Source organism: Ochotona princeps, chromosome 21 (assembly GCF_030435755.1).
Source record: "Ochotona princeps isolate mOchPri1 chromosome 21, mOchPri1.hap1, whole genome shotgun sequence".
NCBI classification, from domain to species: Eukaryota; Metazoa; Chordata; class Mammalia; order Lagomorpha; family Ochotonidae; genus Ochotona; species Ochotona princeps.
This window is the reverse complement of record NC_080852.1, coordinates 40823940-40840113: the sequence shown is the minus strand read 5'-3', so window position 1 is coordinate 40840113 and position 16174 is coordinate 40823940. Positions and strand designations below refer to the sequence as shown.

At 59.8% G+C, this 16174-nt stretch overlaps 1 protein-coding gene across 2 annotated transcripts in view; it reads left to right on the top strand.

The window, feature by feature from the left end:
- Positions 1-16174, top strand: part of ITPR1 (inositol 1,4,5-trisphosphate receptor type 1) — a 219310-nt gene that overhangs the window by 110886 nt on the left and 92250 nt on the right. For both annotated transcript variants that reach the window (XM_058679216.1, XM_058679215.1), the window contains 12 exons: positions 685-872; positions 3857-3995; positions 4659-4717; positions 5840-6001; positions 6077-6247; positions 6423-6488; positions 7061-7198; positions 8123-8248; positions 9351-9551; positions 10257-10508; positions 12756-12881; positions 15650-15778. In XM_058679216.1, coding sequence (XP_058535199.1) covers positions 685-872; positions 3857-3995; positions 4659-4717; positions 5840-6001; positions 6077-6247; positions 6423-6488; positions 7061-7198; positions 8123-8248; positions 9351-9551; positions 10257-10508; positions 12756-12881; positions 15650-15778 — 1757 coding nt within the window. The remainder of the gene's footprint in view (positions 1-684; positions 873-3856; positions 3996-4658; positions 4718-5839; positions 6002-6076; positions 6248-6422; positions 6489-7060; positions 7199-8122; positions 8249-9350; positions 9552-10256; positions 10509-12755; positions 12882-15649; positions 15779-16174) is intronic.

The window sequence follows — 16174 nt, the reverse complement described above, 5'->3', positions numbered from 1 at the left end:
GGAGGAACTCACCAATTTCACACCCAGGAAGCCCTTTGTCCAGAAGAGGGTGGGGGGGCGCAGAGAGGGGACTCCCCACCTTTGTGAACCCCGTCGGAGTGTGAGTTGGGTGCGGTTTGTCAGACTCCCCTTTCTGCCAGGGCCCCAGCTCACACAGCCTCGCTACCGTGCCAGCATCCTGCTTGGCAAATTCCCCTGAGCAGAGAAAGCCGCCTTCATAGGCACATACCCTCAGTCCTGGGCCCCCTGCAGCCAGCGCACATGACGTGCGTTGCCCAGCCGCCCCTGCCAGGCTGGGTCATCCTGTTCCATGGTACCTTTTGGTACTATCCTTGAGCACCCAGTGGACAGGCAGTGAGCCACAGGCACCACAGTGCTCCAAGGAGAAGCTGCTTTCCAAAGCAACGCCAGGCCTCGGGCCTCGGGCCTCTTGCGCCCTGGTTCTGTGCACAGGGCAGGGCTCCTGTGGGGGATGTGTAGTATCCCCACAGATCTGCTCCCACAGCTTCTGAAGCGCATGTCTTCCCGTCCTCTCCACTCACCACCCTCTACGGGGCATGCGTGTCCTGGGTCCCTGGGTGCTGGTGTGGTGCTGTGGAGCCAGGCGCACTCGAGGCGCCAGTCAGGCTGCGTGTGCACCAAGCGCCGTGCAGTGACACCCACCTGTGTCTCTCTGGCCGGCAGGCAGCAACGTGATGAGGTCCATCCACGGGGTCGGGGAGCTCATGACCCAGGTGGTGCTGCGTGGCGGTGGCTTTCTGCCTGTGACCCCCATGGCCGCTGCACCCGAGGGCAACGTGAAGCAGGCGGAGCCCGAGAAGGAGGACATAATGGTCATGGACACGAAGCTCAAGATCATCGAGATCCTGCAGGTGCGGGGCAGCCTGGGCGGGGGCGGGGCAGCCTGGTGGGGGGCAGGTGGGAGGCCACTCCCAGGGACCTGGAGGCCTGGGCGGGGGCGGGGCAGCCTGGGCGGGGGCAGGTGGGAGGCCACTCCCAGGGACCTGGAGGCCTGGGCGGGGGCGGGGCAGCCTGGACAGGAGTCGGGCAGAGGCCTGGGCAGGTGCAGGGCAGCCTGGGCAGGGGTCAGGTGGCCCAAGGCCTCACTCCAAACACCCAGTCCTTGCTCAAGGGAAGGTGGGGTGGGATCCTGAGCTTGTTGCTCAGTGTTGTGGTGACCGGCTCCTCCTGGTCCCTTGGACAGTTGCTCTTCCCTCGGCCCCCATCCACATGGCAGTTCCTGACTGGGCATGCTTCTCAGGTCCACCTCTTTCCCATCTGCCCCTTGGCTCTGACTTACTCCCTGTCCGCCTCTGGAGGAATGCCTACCTGGTGCCCCTTCCTCAGGGCAGGTGCCCTCAGCTCTGCAGAGGCCCTCTCCATTTGTTCAGCAGATATTTACTGCAGCAGGGTCTCTGTGAGCACTGGGGAACCACAGCAAAGTGGCAGGTCATGTTCTCGCCGATTGCGACCTGGGTGTTGGCTGGGAACGCAGGTGTGTGCTTGGCAGAGTGTGAGCTGTGTCTGAATGTGTGAGGGCTCAGAGTTTACCCCTGGGGCGAGGGGCTGGGGGCACTGTGTGTGGCTGGCTGGGGGGTTATCCAGAAGTCGTCACGGCAGAGGAGACAACAAGAGCAGGGTCCCAGGTCGCCTGGGCAGAGGCGGGGCAGGGATGAGCCGAGGGAGGGGCCACCACGTGGAGAGCGGTGTTGGTGCTGAGAAGCCGCCTTCTTGGGGTTGAAGTTGAGAGGATTTGTGTGAGAGTGTGGGTGTGAGGGCCAGCTTCCTGTGTCAGCAGGAGTGGGTGGGGTCCCAGTAGGAGAACCTCATGGCCCTTCGTACTCCGTGCTGGGCCTGTCAGGTCTCCAGCATGGCTCAGTCCTCATTTCCCCTTCCCCGTGTGGCCCCTGGTCCAGGATCATGGTCGGCCAGCACAGGTTTTCCTGGAGAGTTTTCCCAGCAACATCTGAGACCTCACCAAACTGTCTAAGTGCCGGTGAGACCCCAATGCTGTGTGCACCAGGATGGGAGGACGCTCGCGGTCTCCTGCCTGTCTGGAGGCAGAGAGGCTTTCCAGGCCCAGCCTGTGCGTCCCCAGGGACAGTGACCAGGAGTGCCGCGGGGCGGGCTGCTCCCCGTGGTCATCTCAGAGTGGTGGGGCAACCCCGTCCTTTCTGTATCGACGCACTGCTGGCTGTGTGTACCCTGAGGCCCGGCGAGAGGGTTTAGACAGGCATTCCCCAGCCCAGGAGCATGGGTGCAGGGGAGCTGCCCCGGAGGGCCCGTGTCCTGTGGGATGTGGGTCCGTGGGCTCTGTGGAGGAGGCAGGGCTCTCGGTTTCAGCGGGAAGGAAACCTTGTCAGTGGTCCAAGTGACTCACACAACTCACTGTGGCCTACATGCGGTGAGCAGGGACACGGGGCGTGTTGCCAAGAAGGCAGGGGGTGGGAGAAGGGGAGCAGGACCGGGCCTGCTTGAGGGGACGCTGCCTTCACGGGGCCCTAGAAGGCCCTTGTGCAGGTCCCAGCTTACAAACAAGGCCCTCGGGGCGTGAATGTGGGGTTTGGTTTTGTCAGTGCCTTGGGCAGGGCATCCTGACGATGCAACCAGGGATCACCACCATGCTGGGGGTGGCATGGGGACCGTGGAAAGCAGCAGGACTGGGCTGCATGGAGTGTGAAGCACAGGACGCTGAGGGTCCCTGGGTGGGCAGCAGTGCAGACAGACCTGCTGCTGTGTGTCCTGCGGAGGATGCGAACACACAGGGTCACACACAGACGCCCCAGGGAGGCTTGTGCCACAGCTGGCTGCTGCGGCCGTGGGCACTTGGGGCCAGGAATGTGCAGCTCTGAGGCCCCAGGCCGGAGAGGGTGGAGTCCTGGCTCCAGGAACGAGAGAACGAACCCTCTCGGTCCTCATGGCTTCGTTGCCACCCACTCAGGCTGCGCAAGAGTCGGGCCCCTCGCTCAGCGAGCCCCCTGAAATGGAGGCTGTCCCCTTGTGGGCATCCTCCAGCCCAGGAGGTCCTAGGCTCCAGGGACAGCACCAGCAGGACCCAGGGGGTCTGCTGCAGTGGGCAGGGAGGACATTGAGGCGACACAGTGAGGCAGCCAGGGTTTGTGCCTCCTGTAGGCAGCCAGGCCTGAGTTGAAAGTCGGGGCCAGGCTCCCTTTTGGTGATAGGAAATGAGTCTTCTGTGTGCTGCAGCTCTCAGCAGCTGCCTGTGCTCTTCCCGGGTCATGCCCGCAGTTACTGCTGCTGCTGCAGCGTCACGTGGCTATGGATCGCTGTGGTCTGTCTGCCGCCATGCGGTGTATGTCCACAGGGTGGGGCAGGCCTAGGTGATGGGCTGGGTGTCCCTCGGTGGCCAGGACTCTGACCTTATGGCAGGAGCCCTGGGAGGCCTCTTGCAGTCAGCTAAAACGAGTGCTAGGTCATAAGTCTCAGCTAAGTTGGCCCTGGCAATGGCCGTTCTGCCACTAAGCTGGGGCCTGGTGTATGGGCATGGCACCCAGAACAGGGACCTGACATGTGGGCATAGTGTTTCAGAGTGGAAGTCCAGTGTGTGGGCATGGCACCCCAGAGCAGGTGCCTGGCATATGGGCATGGTGCCACAAAGCAGGGGCCTGGCATGTGGGCATGGCATCCCAGGTCAAGGGCTTGGCATATGTGGCCTTGGAGCTCCAGAGTGAGGGCCTGGCGTGTGGACATGATGCCACAAAGAGGGGGCCTGGCATGTGGGCATGGTGCCACAAAGTGGAGGCCTGGTATGGGGGCATGGCCCAGAGCAGGGGCTTGGCGAGTGGGCATGGCGTGGCCATGTAACCTCTGCCTCTGTTCCCACTTGTCTCCCCAGTTCATTCTGAATGTGCGCTTGGATTACCGCATCTCCTGCCTCCTGTGCATATTCAAGCGGGAGTTTGACGAAAGCAACTCGCAGACGTCAGAAGCATCGTCTGGGAACAGCAGCCAAGAAGGGCCCAGCAACGTGCCAGGTCAGTCACCCTGGTGTGGTCTGCCAGGCAGGACAGGGCCTGGGTGCGGGCGAGGGTGGCTCCATGTGGCAGCTTCTGGAAGCAGAGCAGAGGTCCAGGGCTTTGGAGGGTGGTTGTGATTGCTAAAGAGCACCCTGTGGCTTCGGCATGTTGAGCCAGGGCCACAGAGAGCAGAGGGAGGGCCGGGGCCGGGGTGGTGTCTGCTGGTCCCCAGTGGGGCTCAGGGTGCAGGCGGTGTCTGCTAGGCTCCCCACTGGGGCCGGGAAGTGGGCGGTATCTGCTGGGTTTCCCAGTGGGGCTGGGCATGGGTGGTGTCTGCTGGTCCCCAGTGGGACTGAGGGTGTGGGCAGTGTCTGCTGGTCCCCATTGGGGCCGGGGCATGGGTGGTGTCTGCTGGTTCCCAGTGGGGCCGGGGTGTGGGTGGTATCTGTTGGTGGTGTCTGCTGGTCCCCAGTGGGGCCAGGGTGTGGGTGGTGTCTGTTGGTCCCCACTGGGGCTGGGCGCGGGTGGTGTCTGCTGGTCTCCAGTGGGACTGAGGGCGCGGGTGGTGTCTGCTGGTCTCCAGTGGGGCCAGGACCAAGTCTCAGGCATTTGCAATGCACCTTGGCAAACCTGTGCTGTCCTGGCCTTCCTGCCTCTGACGTCACATCCCTAACTTTGCAGGTGCTCTCGACTTTGAACACATTGAGGAGCAAGCGGAAGGCATTTTTGGAGGAAGGCAAGTGTATTTGCGGCTGCCGTCTCACAGGGGGCCCCTGCCACATGGAAGGCTGCCCCTCTGTGGCCCTCACGGCCATTTCTGTGATTGTCTTGGTCGATATATGTCTTTGCACCTAGGTCGCTTGAGTGCCCTCTTGGGGCTCTTAGTACTGCAGCAGGACTTAGCTCACTTGGCTTGAATGTGTGTGTGTGTGTGTGACAACTACAATGGTTTCCTAAGATCTCAGTGTCCTCACAAAGCTCATGGAGAGATGCATGTTGCAAGAAAATCAGTGCGTTTGAGTTCATTTGCTCCAAGATAAGCCTGGCTTTTAATTCCACTTTCCTGGCTAACTCTTTGAAGGCCCCTTGTGCAGGGTTGTCAAGGTTAGATAAACCTCAGGACCTGGGACTCTGCAGCATGCTTTCTGATGACAGAAGATGGAAGATTCTGAGCTGCCCTGGGTGTCTGGGTGGAGACGGGCCTGTGCCCCTCCTGGGCCAGAGCAGGGCAGCAGTCCTCCCTGCCCACCCTCCCTGCGGCTTGCGTCAGCACACTTGCCGGCCCAGCCCAGGGGTGGAGCTGTTGCAGCTCAGTGCTGGTACAAGTAGCCCACGGTCACCTCCCAGACGGTGGGACAGGCTCTGATCGGTTCACTCTGTGGTCCTCCGAGTGGACAGTCCTGCTTGCTCCAGTTTGTAACATGGTAGTCTGGAGCAGCGTGAGCGTTTGGGCTGTTGGATGCATCGAAGCTCCCTAGTACAGGACTGGGGACAGTGCCAGGACACAGGGGGCTGTAGGCTGGAGATACGGCAGGCTCTGCCCAGGAGAGCCGCATCCGCTCGCAGTTCTGTGGTGCCGGTGAAACTCCTGGGAGAACCTGCCATCCCAGCCAGGGGATCTGACCGTGAGGCCAGTCTGCCCACAGCCAGAGGGCCGTGGCTATGGCTTAGAATGTGGCCTTGGTGACATCTCGCCAGGCTGCTGCCCCCTCTGTGGAGCGCAGGGCAAGTTAAGATGGTGTCGGCTGAAGGGCAAATCGGCAGGCAGGAAGTGGCTAGAGCGCCAGATGTCTGAACTGCGAGGGGCTGGGAGACACACATGTGGCTCACGTGGCCTGTCCTCCCGCCTGCTCCCTAGTGAGGAGAACACGCCACTGGACCTGGACGACCATGGTGGCCGGACCTTCCTGCGCGTGCTGCTGCACCTGACCATGCACGACTACCCGCCCCTGGTGTCGGGGGCTCTGCAGCTGCTCTTCCGGCACTTCAGTCAGAGGCAGGAAGTCCTGCAGGCCTTCAAGCAGGTAGCTGGGGGCTGGTGCTGGGCTGCACCCTCAGCCCAGACACCTCTGTGCCTCTGACACATCACGTTGGTTCAGGTTCAGCTGCTGGTGACCAGCCAGGATGTGGACAACTACAAGCAGATCAAACAGGACCTGGACCAGCTGCGGTCCATCGTGGAGAAGTCTGAGCTCTGGGTATACAAAGGACAGGGGCCCGACGAGACGATGGACGGCGCCTCTGGAGAAAATGAGCACAAGAAGGCGGAGGTGAGCGAAGTGCATGCAGGTAGCGGATGTCACAGACCCATGTGGACACCGTCCTGGCCTGTGACCTGGCTGCTGGCCTCTCCCACGGGAGCCAGTGCATTGAGCGGTGTGCTCCCCTGGAGGGCCGCGGGCCCAAAGCTATGCACACCACAGTTGTCCTTGCTTTGGTCCTTAGGAGGGGAACAACAAATCACAGAAGCATGAGAGCGCCAGCAGCTACAACTACAGGGTGGTGAAGGAGGTGAGCTGCCTGCCCGCCGTCTGCGCATTGTGACTTCCCCGTGACGAGGGTTGCGTTGAAGCAGCAGCCCCCATGGTAGGGTTTGTGAGAGGAAAGTCAAGTGGGAGAAGGCAAGGCTCCAAGGTTGAGGGCCGGATCTTGGATCTTGCCTCTGACCCTGACCTTGGCTCTGGAGTGTGGCTGTACTTCCTCCGCCTGTGGTGAGCCCCAGATGCTGCCGGGGCTTGGCACTGAAGGTTCAATGACACGCCTCCAAGGCTTTCTCCTGGGGCTGGCTCGCATTACTCGGGAGTAGGCCCGGTGGGTCGTTCGGAGGCTGGGAGCTCTGTCCCGGAGGGCAGGCAGGGCTCCTGGTAGACCTGTTCGAGATGGACTGTCTGAGTCTGTTGCGATTGTTCCGGAAGTTGCATCCCTGGCTGTCTGTGCACTTGGCTGTGTGCAGTGAGCAGGGACCCCGTGTCTTTCCCTGTTGGAGGGCGCTGTGTGCCGAGACCCCTTGTGCCTCCTGCCTCCTCCTGCACCCGCAGCCAGCTCTGGTGTCTGGTTCTCTGAGACGCATCTTTCCCTGCCAGATTTTGATTCGACTCAGCAAACTGTGCGTGCAGGAGAGTGCCTCCGTGCGGAAGAGCAGGAAGCAGCAGCAGCGCCTTCTGCGGAACATGGGCGCGCATGCCGTGGTGCTGGAGCTGCTGCAGATCCCCTACGAGAAGGTGGGCTCCTCAGCTGTCTCTGCCTGAGGCCGTGACATCCCCAGCCCTGCCCCAGCTTCTGCTTGGGGGTGGCGCCCCAACTCCCTCGCCTGCTGACAATGTGGTCCATGAGCAGGGCTGTCCTGCACGCAGGGTGCTGCTCTTGGTGTCTGCAGCGCCCCCAGGCACACTGTTACATGGGTGAGGCAGCCAGGGGCCCAGTGGGCAGCCCACACCAGGGCCCGTGTTTGGGTTGCTGTGTGATCCGAGATGATTCTGCTGGCTGGGAGCAAAGGTCAGCCTCCTAGGTTTTGTCCTTGGTGGAGATGGGACCTGGAGGGCGTGGGCCTTGGCGTCCATGTAAGGTAACATGGTGCCCGAGGCCCTGTAAGGACTTGGGGTGTGCCCACTGCCTGGATGAGGGCACTGTGGTTTGGGGTAACATGGTGCCCAAGGCCCTGTGAGGACTTGGGGTATACCCACTGCATGGATGAGGGCACTGCAGCAGGGGGAGCTTTGATACCCCAGGATTCGCAGCTGTCGGGGTCGCTGGTTACTGTAAGGTGGCCCTGCTGGGCGTGAGTGGCCTGAGGAAGGCCTGACTGCTTGCAGGGGGCTGGGCCTCCCGGCGAGGCCTGTGCTGTCCTGCCATTGTGTCCTCCTTCAGAACACAGCGTCGGCGCTGCCTCTGTCTTAGAGGGCAGGCTGCAGCCAGAGGGCCTTGGGCTGGCCAGGTGTGTGTGCCCAGGCCGGCTCTGATGCCTCGTGTTCCCTGACGCTCCCCACAAGGGTGTGTGCTTCCCTGGGACCCCTCTGAAACGGGGTCCTGCGTTTCCTCAGCCGTAAGGAAGGCTCAGAGGTCAGGCTGCGGGACTCGGCGTGAGGGCGCAGGAGGTGCGGGCCAGCCTCGAGGTCACGGCTCTGGGTCCTTCTGCTCCCTCACAGGCTGAGGACACCAAGATGCAGGAGATCATGCGGCTGGCTCACGAGTTTTTGCAGAATTTCTGTGCAGGCAACCAGCAGAATCAAGCCTTGCTGCATAAGCACATCAACCTGTTTCTCAACCCCGGGGTAAGACGGGGCCCTGGGTGCGCCGTCCTGGGCAGGGCACATGGAGGGGCAGTGTGTTCACCTGTTGCCGGGCCCTCTGGAGGTCACTGCAGCCAGAGTGCCAGCTGCTGGGACCATGAGAGTGTGGAACGCGTGGGGATGGCAGGGGAGGGGGCGTGGGCATTTGGTCCTGGTCCTCACTGAGTGGAGGCAGGGCCTCTGTGTCTAGCTGTACCCTATGGCCAGCCTTGCTCTGCTTACAGACCCATCTGCAGAAATTGATCGTTACATGTGTGTGACTTTTTAAAAAAAAAATTATTTTTGGACTTAATCTGTTGCAGCGCAGCGCCAGCCCCTCCATGTGACTTTTGAATGTCTCACCAGTACAGGAACGTTTCCTAGGGAGAGATGGTGCAGCCCTACACACATTGGCTTGCACTTCGCATTTCTCATCTGGCACGTGCACTAATTATGAAGGATAGTAGTGTGGCTTGTGGCTTCTTCAGACCCCGTCACCAGGTGGCACCCTTGGGAGCTTCCTCTGGGCTGCCGCAGGAAGGAAGGGCATCTGCCCGGGTCTCCATCCAACCGAGAACCGGTCCCTGTGTGTTTGGAGCCATCTCAACCATGTCATAGGAAGCTCTGTGGGCATAGGGAGCACAGGCCTTGAGTGAGAGTGGCCAGGTCAGGGTGTCAGCAAGGCTGGGGAAGAGCCGTGCCCTTGGAGGCAGTTGGCGTCGTGTGGCAGTGTCTGTAGCCTCGTGATGCAGGGGAGATGTGTGCCTTGAGTGGCTGCGCTAAGGTCATGCCAGGTGCGCCCAGAGCAGTGCCCACTGGCAGTGTGCTGCCGCTGCCCCAGCCTGGGGCTGCCCCGGCCTGTTTGCTGTAGGTGAGATGCAGACGTTACGGGTGTGAATTCACCCGCGTGTCCTGTGTACGCCAGCGAGGAAGCGCGTGCGGGCGTGAGGAGCAGCTGCAGAGGCAGACAGGCGGGCAGAGCGCCGCCCTGCAGCGTGGTCCCAGGGCCGGGCTCGCTCACCAGCCCTGCAGTTGCAGAGCTGCTGCTTCCCCTGGCTCTGCGCTGGGCGCCCCAGCAGTCCTTGCCCTGTGCTCGCTCCGGCAGATCCTCGAGGCTGTCACGATGCAGCACATCTTCATGAACAACTTCCAGCTGTGCAGCGAGATCAACGAGAGGGTCGTGCAGCACTTCGTCCACTGCATCGAGACGCACGGCCGCAACGTCCAGTACATCAAGTTCCTGCAGACCATCGTCAAGGCAGAGGGCAAATTCATCAAAAAGTGCCAGGACATGGTCATGGCTGAGGTGGTGACCCCAAGCTTCCCTGCGCACCCATCTGTTGAGCTGGAGAATCGTAGATCGTGTTCTTACCTGTAGGAATGAAGGGGAGGTTGGGCAGTGTGTGGGTGTGCGTATGTGTGGGGGGTTTGTGTGTGTGTGCTGTATGGCTTGTGACTTCCGGCTGATGGACAGCGTTAAATCTGTCCATGTGAGGTCTGGCTGGAATTCTGGCAATGGACGGTCGTGGTAACTGCAGGTGCCGCGTAGTTAGGGTCTCGGGAGAAACTCCCCTCCTGTGGGTGAAGACCTTGCTCCTTGATGTTTCAGGGGGGACAGGTTGCCAGTAGGAGTCGCTGGAGTTTTTTGAGGCGCGATCCTTGGGGCCTGGGGTCAGAGATGGGGAGGAAAGTCTGTCCAGTGACTGCTTTGTAGAGTAAGGAGGTGGAGTGTTCGGTAGATCAGAGCCGGCTTCCTGGTTGCAGTGGACGCAGTGGTGTTGCTGCGTGAATGTGGGCGTGCGGGCTTCGCCCCTGGGTGTTGATGCTCTGTAGCTGTGGGTGGCCTTGTGCTGTGGAGTATCTGCAGTGGGTCAGAGCTGCACAGCCGTGAGATCCCAGGGTGTGTCTCTTTGTGGGGGAGGCAGGTCTTAGGAGGTCTGTTCCCAGAGCGTGCCGCAGGCCACCCCGGCCCCACAAGGCCATGGTGTGACCAGCTCTGTCCGTCACGCAGCTGGTCAACTCTGGAGAAGACGTCCTGGTGTTCTACAACGACCGAGCCTCTTTCCAGACACTGATCCAGATGATGCGGTCGGAGCGGGACCGTATGGATGAGAACAGCCCGCTCATGTACCACATCCACCTGGTGGAGCTCCTGGCCGTGTGCACCGAGGGCAAGAACGTCTACACGGAGATCAAGTGCAACTCCCTGCTGCCGCTGGACGACATCGTGCGTGTGGTCACCCATGAGGACTGCATCCCCGAGGTAAGTGCGCCCGTGTCGGCACCCAGCCTGGACTGGACCCGAGCGCCCCATGGTGTCGAGAGCTGCAGCTGATTGGGGTCTCAGCTGGCAGCAAAGGTGTGTTTTCCAGTGTGGGACGTATGTGGGAGGAGCCTGCGGGGTTGGCTTTCCTCTGTCTCTGTGAGCGACTGGGAAGCTTCGCCTGCGGGGCTGACTGAGGCTTACCGGCAGAGGACGGGAGATGATGGGACCTCAGACAGGGTGGCAGAGGACGGGAGATGATGGGAGCTCAGACAGGGAGAGTGAGAGATGGGGAAGGTGCACAGAAGACCAGGCAGCAGCTCCTGGCCACGGCACGGATCGGTCACCGTAAGAAAGAACGCAGCGACTGTGAGCCATCAGGAGAAAATGGAATAACCTGCGCTGCCACCCCCGAGGAACGCGGTGGCGCTGTTTTTAGTTGTTTGTGGGAAGGCAGGGAGACCAGCTTTCACTCCCGCAACAGAGCCGGGCCAGGCTGCACAGTAGGGACTTGAGGACTTGTGCCGCCCTCTGCTGCCTCCCGGGCTTGTCAGTAGGAAGCTGGATCAGAAGCCCAGAACAGCTGGCCAGGGACTGGGGACTCTAACGTGGCCTGTGGCTGTCCCAGTCAGTGGCAGGTTCAGAGCTAAGCAGTCCGGCTTTTATTCCCTGTTCATATGCGCTGATTACCGACGTCTTTTCTCCTTGTGTATTTAAAAATGCATAGTAGTTCTTTGTAGTTTAAATTAATATTGACTGTGCATATTATGTGTCAGATATATGGATTGTCGCCACGTTAGGCTTCTTTGAGACGTTCAGGCATCACAGATGATGAACACAGAAACATGCCCAACCCGTTTCCTCTACCCTCCCTATGGAAAACAGCTTAGGTCCAGAGATAGTCTTGGGGGGGGTTGCATATAAACAGTCTCTCTGCCCTATCTCCCCATCCTGGTTTTTCCCAAGTTGGCACCCTGAGCACACTGCTTGGTTGCTACTGTCATGCCAGTCCCTCCGTTGTCGTATCGCATTCCGGTCTGTGAGTGTCGCGTTTCTAGTGTAACGCCGTCACAGATGGTAATCAGTAGCTGATGGCAGGAAGACCGCATGCTTCTCACACTCCTGCCTGTGTATGTGGCTTGCTGACCGACTCTTAGATTGCCCAACTTCTGAGATCGGCAGACAGGGTGGTCCAGCACAGGTTAGATTTGCTTTCCTGTTCCCGTGGGTCAGGAAGCTAGAGCGTGTGTTGCTGAAGGGCTTGGGAAAGCGACCGAGCCAGTGTCTGCCTGCCCATGGCCCTTACTTTTTTGGAGCACAGCAGGAGGCAGCAAAGGTACAAATTAGACATCGCCAGGAAGACTGCAAAGGGAACACTTGGTGACCAGCTCCCATCGAGAGCATGGCTCAGCCTTGCCAGGCCCCCGGCCTGACCAGCTCCCGTCAAGAGCACGGCTCGGCCTTGCCAGGCCCCCGGCCTGACCAGCACCCGTCGACAGCACGGCTCAGCCTTGCCAGGCCCCCGGCCTGACCAGCACCCGTCGACAGCACGGCTCAGCCTTGCCAGGCCCCCGGCCTGACCAGCTCCCGTCAAGAGCACGGCTCGGCCTTGCCAGGCCCCCGGCCTGACCTCCCCTTTCCCACAGAGCTCCCTGCTGTGGCAGCAGGAGCCGCCTTGCACCCTTGCACCCTGGGGCTTGGTTCTGCCAGGTCTCGCTCTTCCTTCTCTGGCCGAGTCACCCTCAGCAGCTTTCTGTGGCCAAGGTCCACCCATCCGTCCTGACGGGCACATGGCGTCCCACTTCCATCTGGAGGGTGACTTGGCACTCTGTTGGCCAGGCACCTTTTGATTTCAAGCTCTTGGCTGCCAGGAGGAGTGCAGTGGAAGTGCTGGGTTCACGAGTGCTTTGTGGGGCCTCATGGACACCTGTCACACCTAACAGGCCACCCGTGGTGGGCATGGCCCCTGTGTCTTTGAACTTACACTGTCCAATTCTTCACGGTGCTTTGAAGGAAAGATACTTCTTGTTTTAATGCAAACTTTTCTATTACTGTGATTGTCATTCTTTGCCTTGAGGTTGTGAAAATACTCTTGCAACAGCTTTTTGTTTGTAGCTTTGCAGGTGTGCGTATTGGAGATCGGCACGTCCCTGAGTGCAAGCTGCTGCGGTGGGGCTGGGACGATGACAGCTTGTTGGCCCTGCACTGTGCCGTCTGAGTGTTCGTGGACTTGTCTCTGCCCCGCAGGTGAAAATTGCGTACATCAACTTCCTGAACCACTGCTACGTGGACACCGAGGTCGAGATGAAGGAGATCTACACGAGCAACCACATGTGGAAGCTCTTTGAGAACTTCCTGGTGGACATCTGCAGGGTGAGGGCTCTGGGGTCAGTGCGTGTGCGTGTGTGTCAGTGTCTGGGAGTGTGTGTGTGTAAGTGCGTGACTGGGAGTGTGCGTGTGTGGAGTGGGGCAGCCTTGCGGCCCTGAGGGAGACGGGTGTGCTGCACCCCTGAGGTCCCCGCAGCTCTCTCTCCGTGCACACGTGCCTTGCTTCCTGACTTTGCCTTGCAGCCACCTTCAGGGAAGATAGGTTGTTCCAGCTTTCCTCCTGCCGTGTGGCAGCTGGGATGGTGCCAGTGTACTTGCTAATGGCTTTTCTCCTTGGCCACGCCTGTGCCAGGGACCCTGCTGGGTCCCAGCACTTCCTGCCTGTGGGTTGGCAGGGAGGACTCTGCCAAGTGCCTCTGCCCGTTGTCTGCGTCCCTCATCCGGAGCCCACTGGGCTTCCACGCAGTACGCCCGGAGCTGGGCGTTCACCCCCGGCCAGGAGCCTGCTGTGTCGTAGGGTGCCCTGCGTCAGTTTGTGGGTTACGGAGCGAGCGCGACTCCTGGCGGAGTGGTTGTGAGCTGCACCCAGGCTCAGCAGTGGTGTTCAGGAGGAAGGTTGCAGTTGCCAGCGTGCGGTGTTTGCTGGGTGACTGTGGCAAGGAGCCTTGTGTGCTCACTGTCCTGAGACAGGGAAAGCCCAGTGCCCTGGCATTCATTTCACAGTCAGGCACACAGTTTTTAATCTCAATAATGTCTTCTAGGTGTTTTTTTTTTAATTAAAAATTTGGTTTTATTTGAAAATAGAAGAGAGATAATTTTCCATCTATCGGTTCACTCTCCAAATGGCTGCAGTGACTGGAGCTGAGCCGATCCAAAGCCAGGAGCCAGAGCCAGGAGCCAGGAGGCTCTTCCTGGTCTCCCAGGCAGGTTCAGCATCCCCAGGCTTTGGGCCATCCTTTACTGCTTTCACAGGTCACAAGTGGGGAGCTGGGTGGGAAGTGGAGCTGCTGAGACATGAACTGGTGCCCGTATGGGATGCCAGCGCTGCCAGGTGGAGGATGAGCCAGTTGAGCTGTCATGCCACCCCTGTAGTCTTGTATCATTTTTAGAAGGGGTCTTTGGGCCTGTCACGGGAGGTGTGCTTTGTTTTGTTTTCTTGTTGAAAGATTTGTTTCAAAGTCAGAATTACAGACAGGAAGAACGGTCTTCCTTGTTCGGCTTCGCTCCCCAAATGGCCACAACAGCTGGGGCTTGGCCAGGCCGGAGCCGGGAGCCTGGAGCTGCGTCTGGGGCTCCCACCCTGCCTTGTTCCTTGAAATCCAGATGCTATTTTCTGGGTAGGAACGAGTGTCCAGGTATGGGTCCTGTATGTCCCTCACCGCTCTCAGCCCTCCCTGGTGGCACACAGGCGGACATGACGGTGTGTGGACACAGGAGCACGTCCGTGTCCCTGAAGCCTTGTCCAGGAAGCATCCCTTCAGTGCCTGGCTGAGCCCTGCACACACATGGGTAAGGAGCTGCTGCCATGGAGCGCCACATGCCGACAGCGCCACCCTCTGGCCCTGAGGTCGTATTGCTTTTCCTGAAGTTTTCAGTAGGAGGAATTTGGATCCAGGCTTATGGAGCTGATACCTTTGGTTATGAAACTTGACTTGTGAAGATGGCTTGTCCACTCTTAGGACTGGCTAATCTTACCCTCAAGAGCAAAGTCGAGTGGGGTGCAGTGAGAGCTGGCGTACATTTTCAGACCACAGCTGGTGCATCGGCGACTGAGCGTGACACGTTGCTTTGGCCTTGGCAGTGCGGGAAAAGCGCCGTGGGCCGAGCCTCCAGGGCCCACAGCCTGTCACAGCCCGTGCTCTGCCCAGGGCAGCTTGCTTCTGCGGGAACATTCTAGACACCTGTAGCGGCTCTGCCTCTCACTGCTCTCCAGGGCTGGACACAGCCCGACACAGGCAGGAAGCTACTGGGGTGGCCTTGGCAGTCAGATGCCCATGTGAATGGTCCATGGTTCTGCACCGTGACATCCGTGCCAGTTCAGGGTTGGTTGGTTTTCCAAATTATGGCCTTGTAGTTCTTTGGTTTTTGTTTGTTTTAAATGTTTTATTTATACAAAAGTAGGATTGCAGAGATCTTTTACCCAGCCCTTCACTCCCCGAGTGGCCGCAGCTGCCAGCCTGGGCCAGGCCCAGCCAGGAGACAGAAAATTCATCTGGGTCTCCCACATGCTTGGGCTGCCTTCTTCTGCTTTCGCAAGCTCCTTAGCAGTGAACTGTAGCAGAAGTGGAGTGGCAGGGACTTGAACCAGCACTCACAGGGGATGCCAGCATTGAAGGTATCAGCTTAACCTGCTACACCATCGTGCCAGCCCTTTTTGTTACCCTCTTGACAGAAGAGAAGAGAGGGCCACAGCTTTGCCTTCTGATTGGCAAGGGTGATGAGGAGGAAGGATTTTTTTTAAAAAAAAAAGTCATGTATTTTGGAAGTTGGAGATACAGAGAAAGATCGGAGACAAACAGATCTTCCATCTGCTGGTTCACTCCCCACATGGCCTCAGTGGCCAGTGTTGGGCTGTGCAGAAGCCAGGAGCCAGGAGCTTCCTGTGGGTCTCCCCCAAGAGTGACAGGGTCCCAGGCAGTTGGTCCATTTTCTGCTGCTTTCCCAGGACATTAGCAGGGAGGTGGATTGAACCATCACCGAAGGGCGTGCCAGCATTGCAGGCAGCAGCTCAGCGCCAGCCCTGGGGTCGGGAGTTTCTTGGTGTTCCTGCGGGCCTTTAGCTGCGATGTCTCCAGCGTGTGTTTGTCTTGCAGGCCTGTAACAACACGAGTGACAGGAAGCACGCAGACTCCATCCTGGAGAAGTACGTCACTGAGATCGTCATGAGTATTGTCACAACCTTCTTCAGCTCCCCCTTCTCCGACCAGAGCACCACCCTGCAGGTGCGGGTGCTCGTGTGGGCAGGGCGCTCGCGGGTGGGGGTGGACGTGTGGGCAGGACACTGACAGGGTGGGGGGTGCTCGTGTGAGACCGCATGTCCTGTGGACATGGTGCTGTGGCGCTCATGGGAGGCGCAGGGAGCACCTGGCAGAGGTGTGGAGCCCCAGGGTTACCAGTGGCCCCTGGGCTGTCCCTCTCGCCGAGTGGCAACAGCAGCCCGGAGCTCGGTAGGGCCTGCGGGTGAGCAGCGCGCTCCTCAGCCAGCGCTCTCCTGCCCACAGTCCCTGGGCAGCTGCTTCTGCATAGCTAGGTAGCATCTGCTCTGATAGCATGAAGCGACAGTTCCCATGGCAGTCCCCATCCTCCCGTGGGTCACCAGGAACCACAGGCAATCCGTG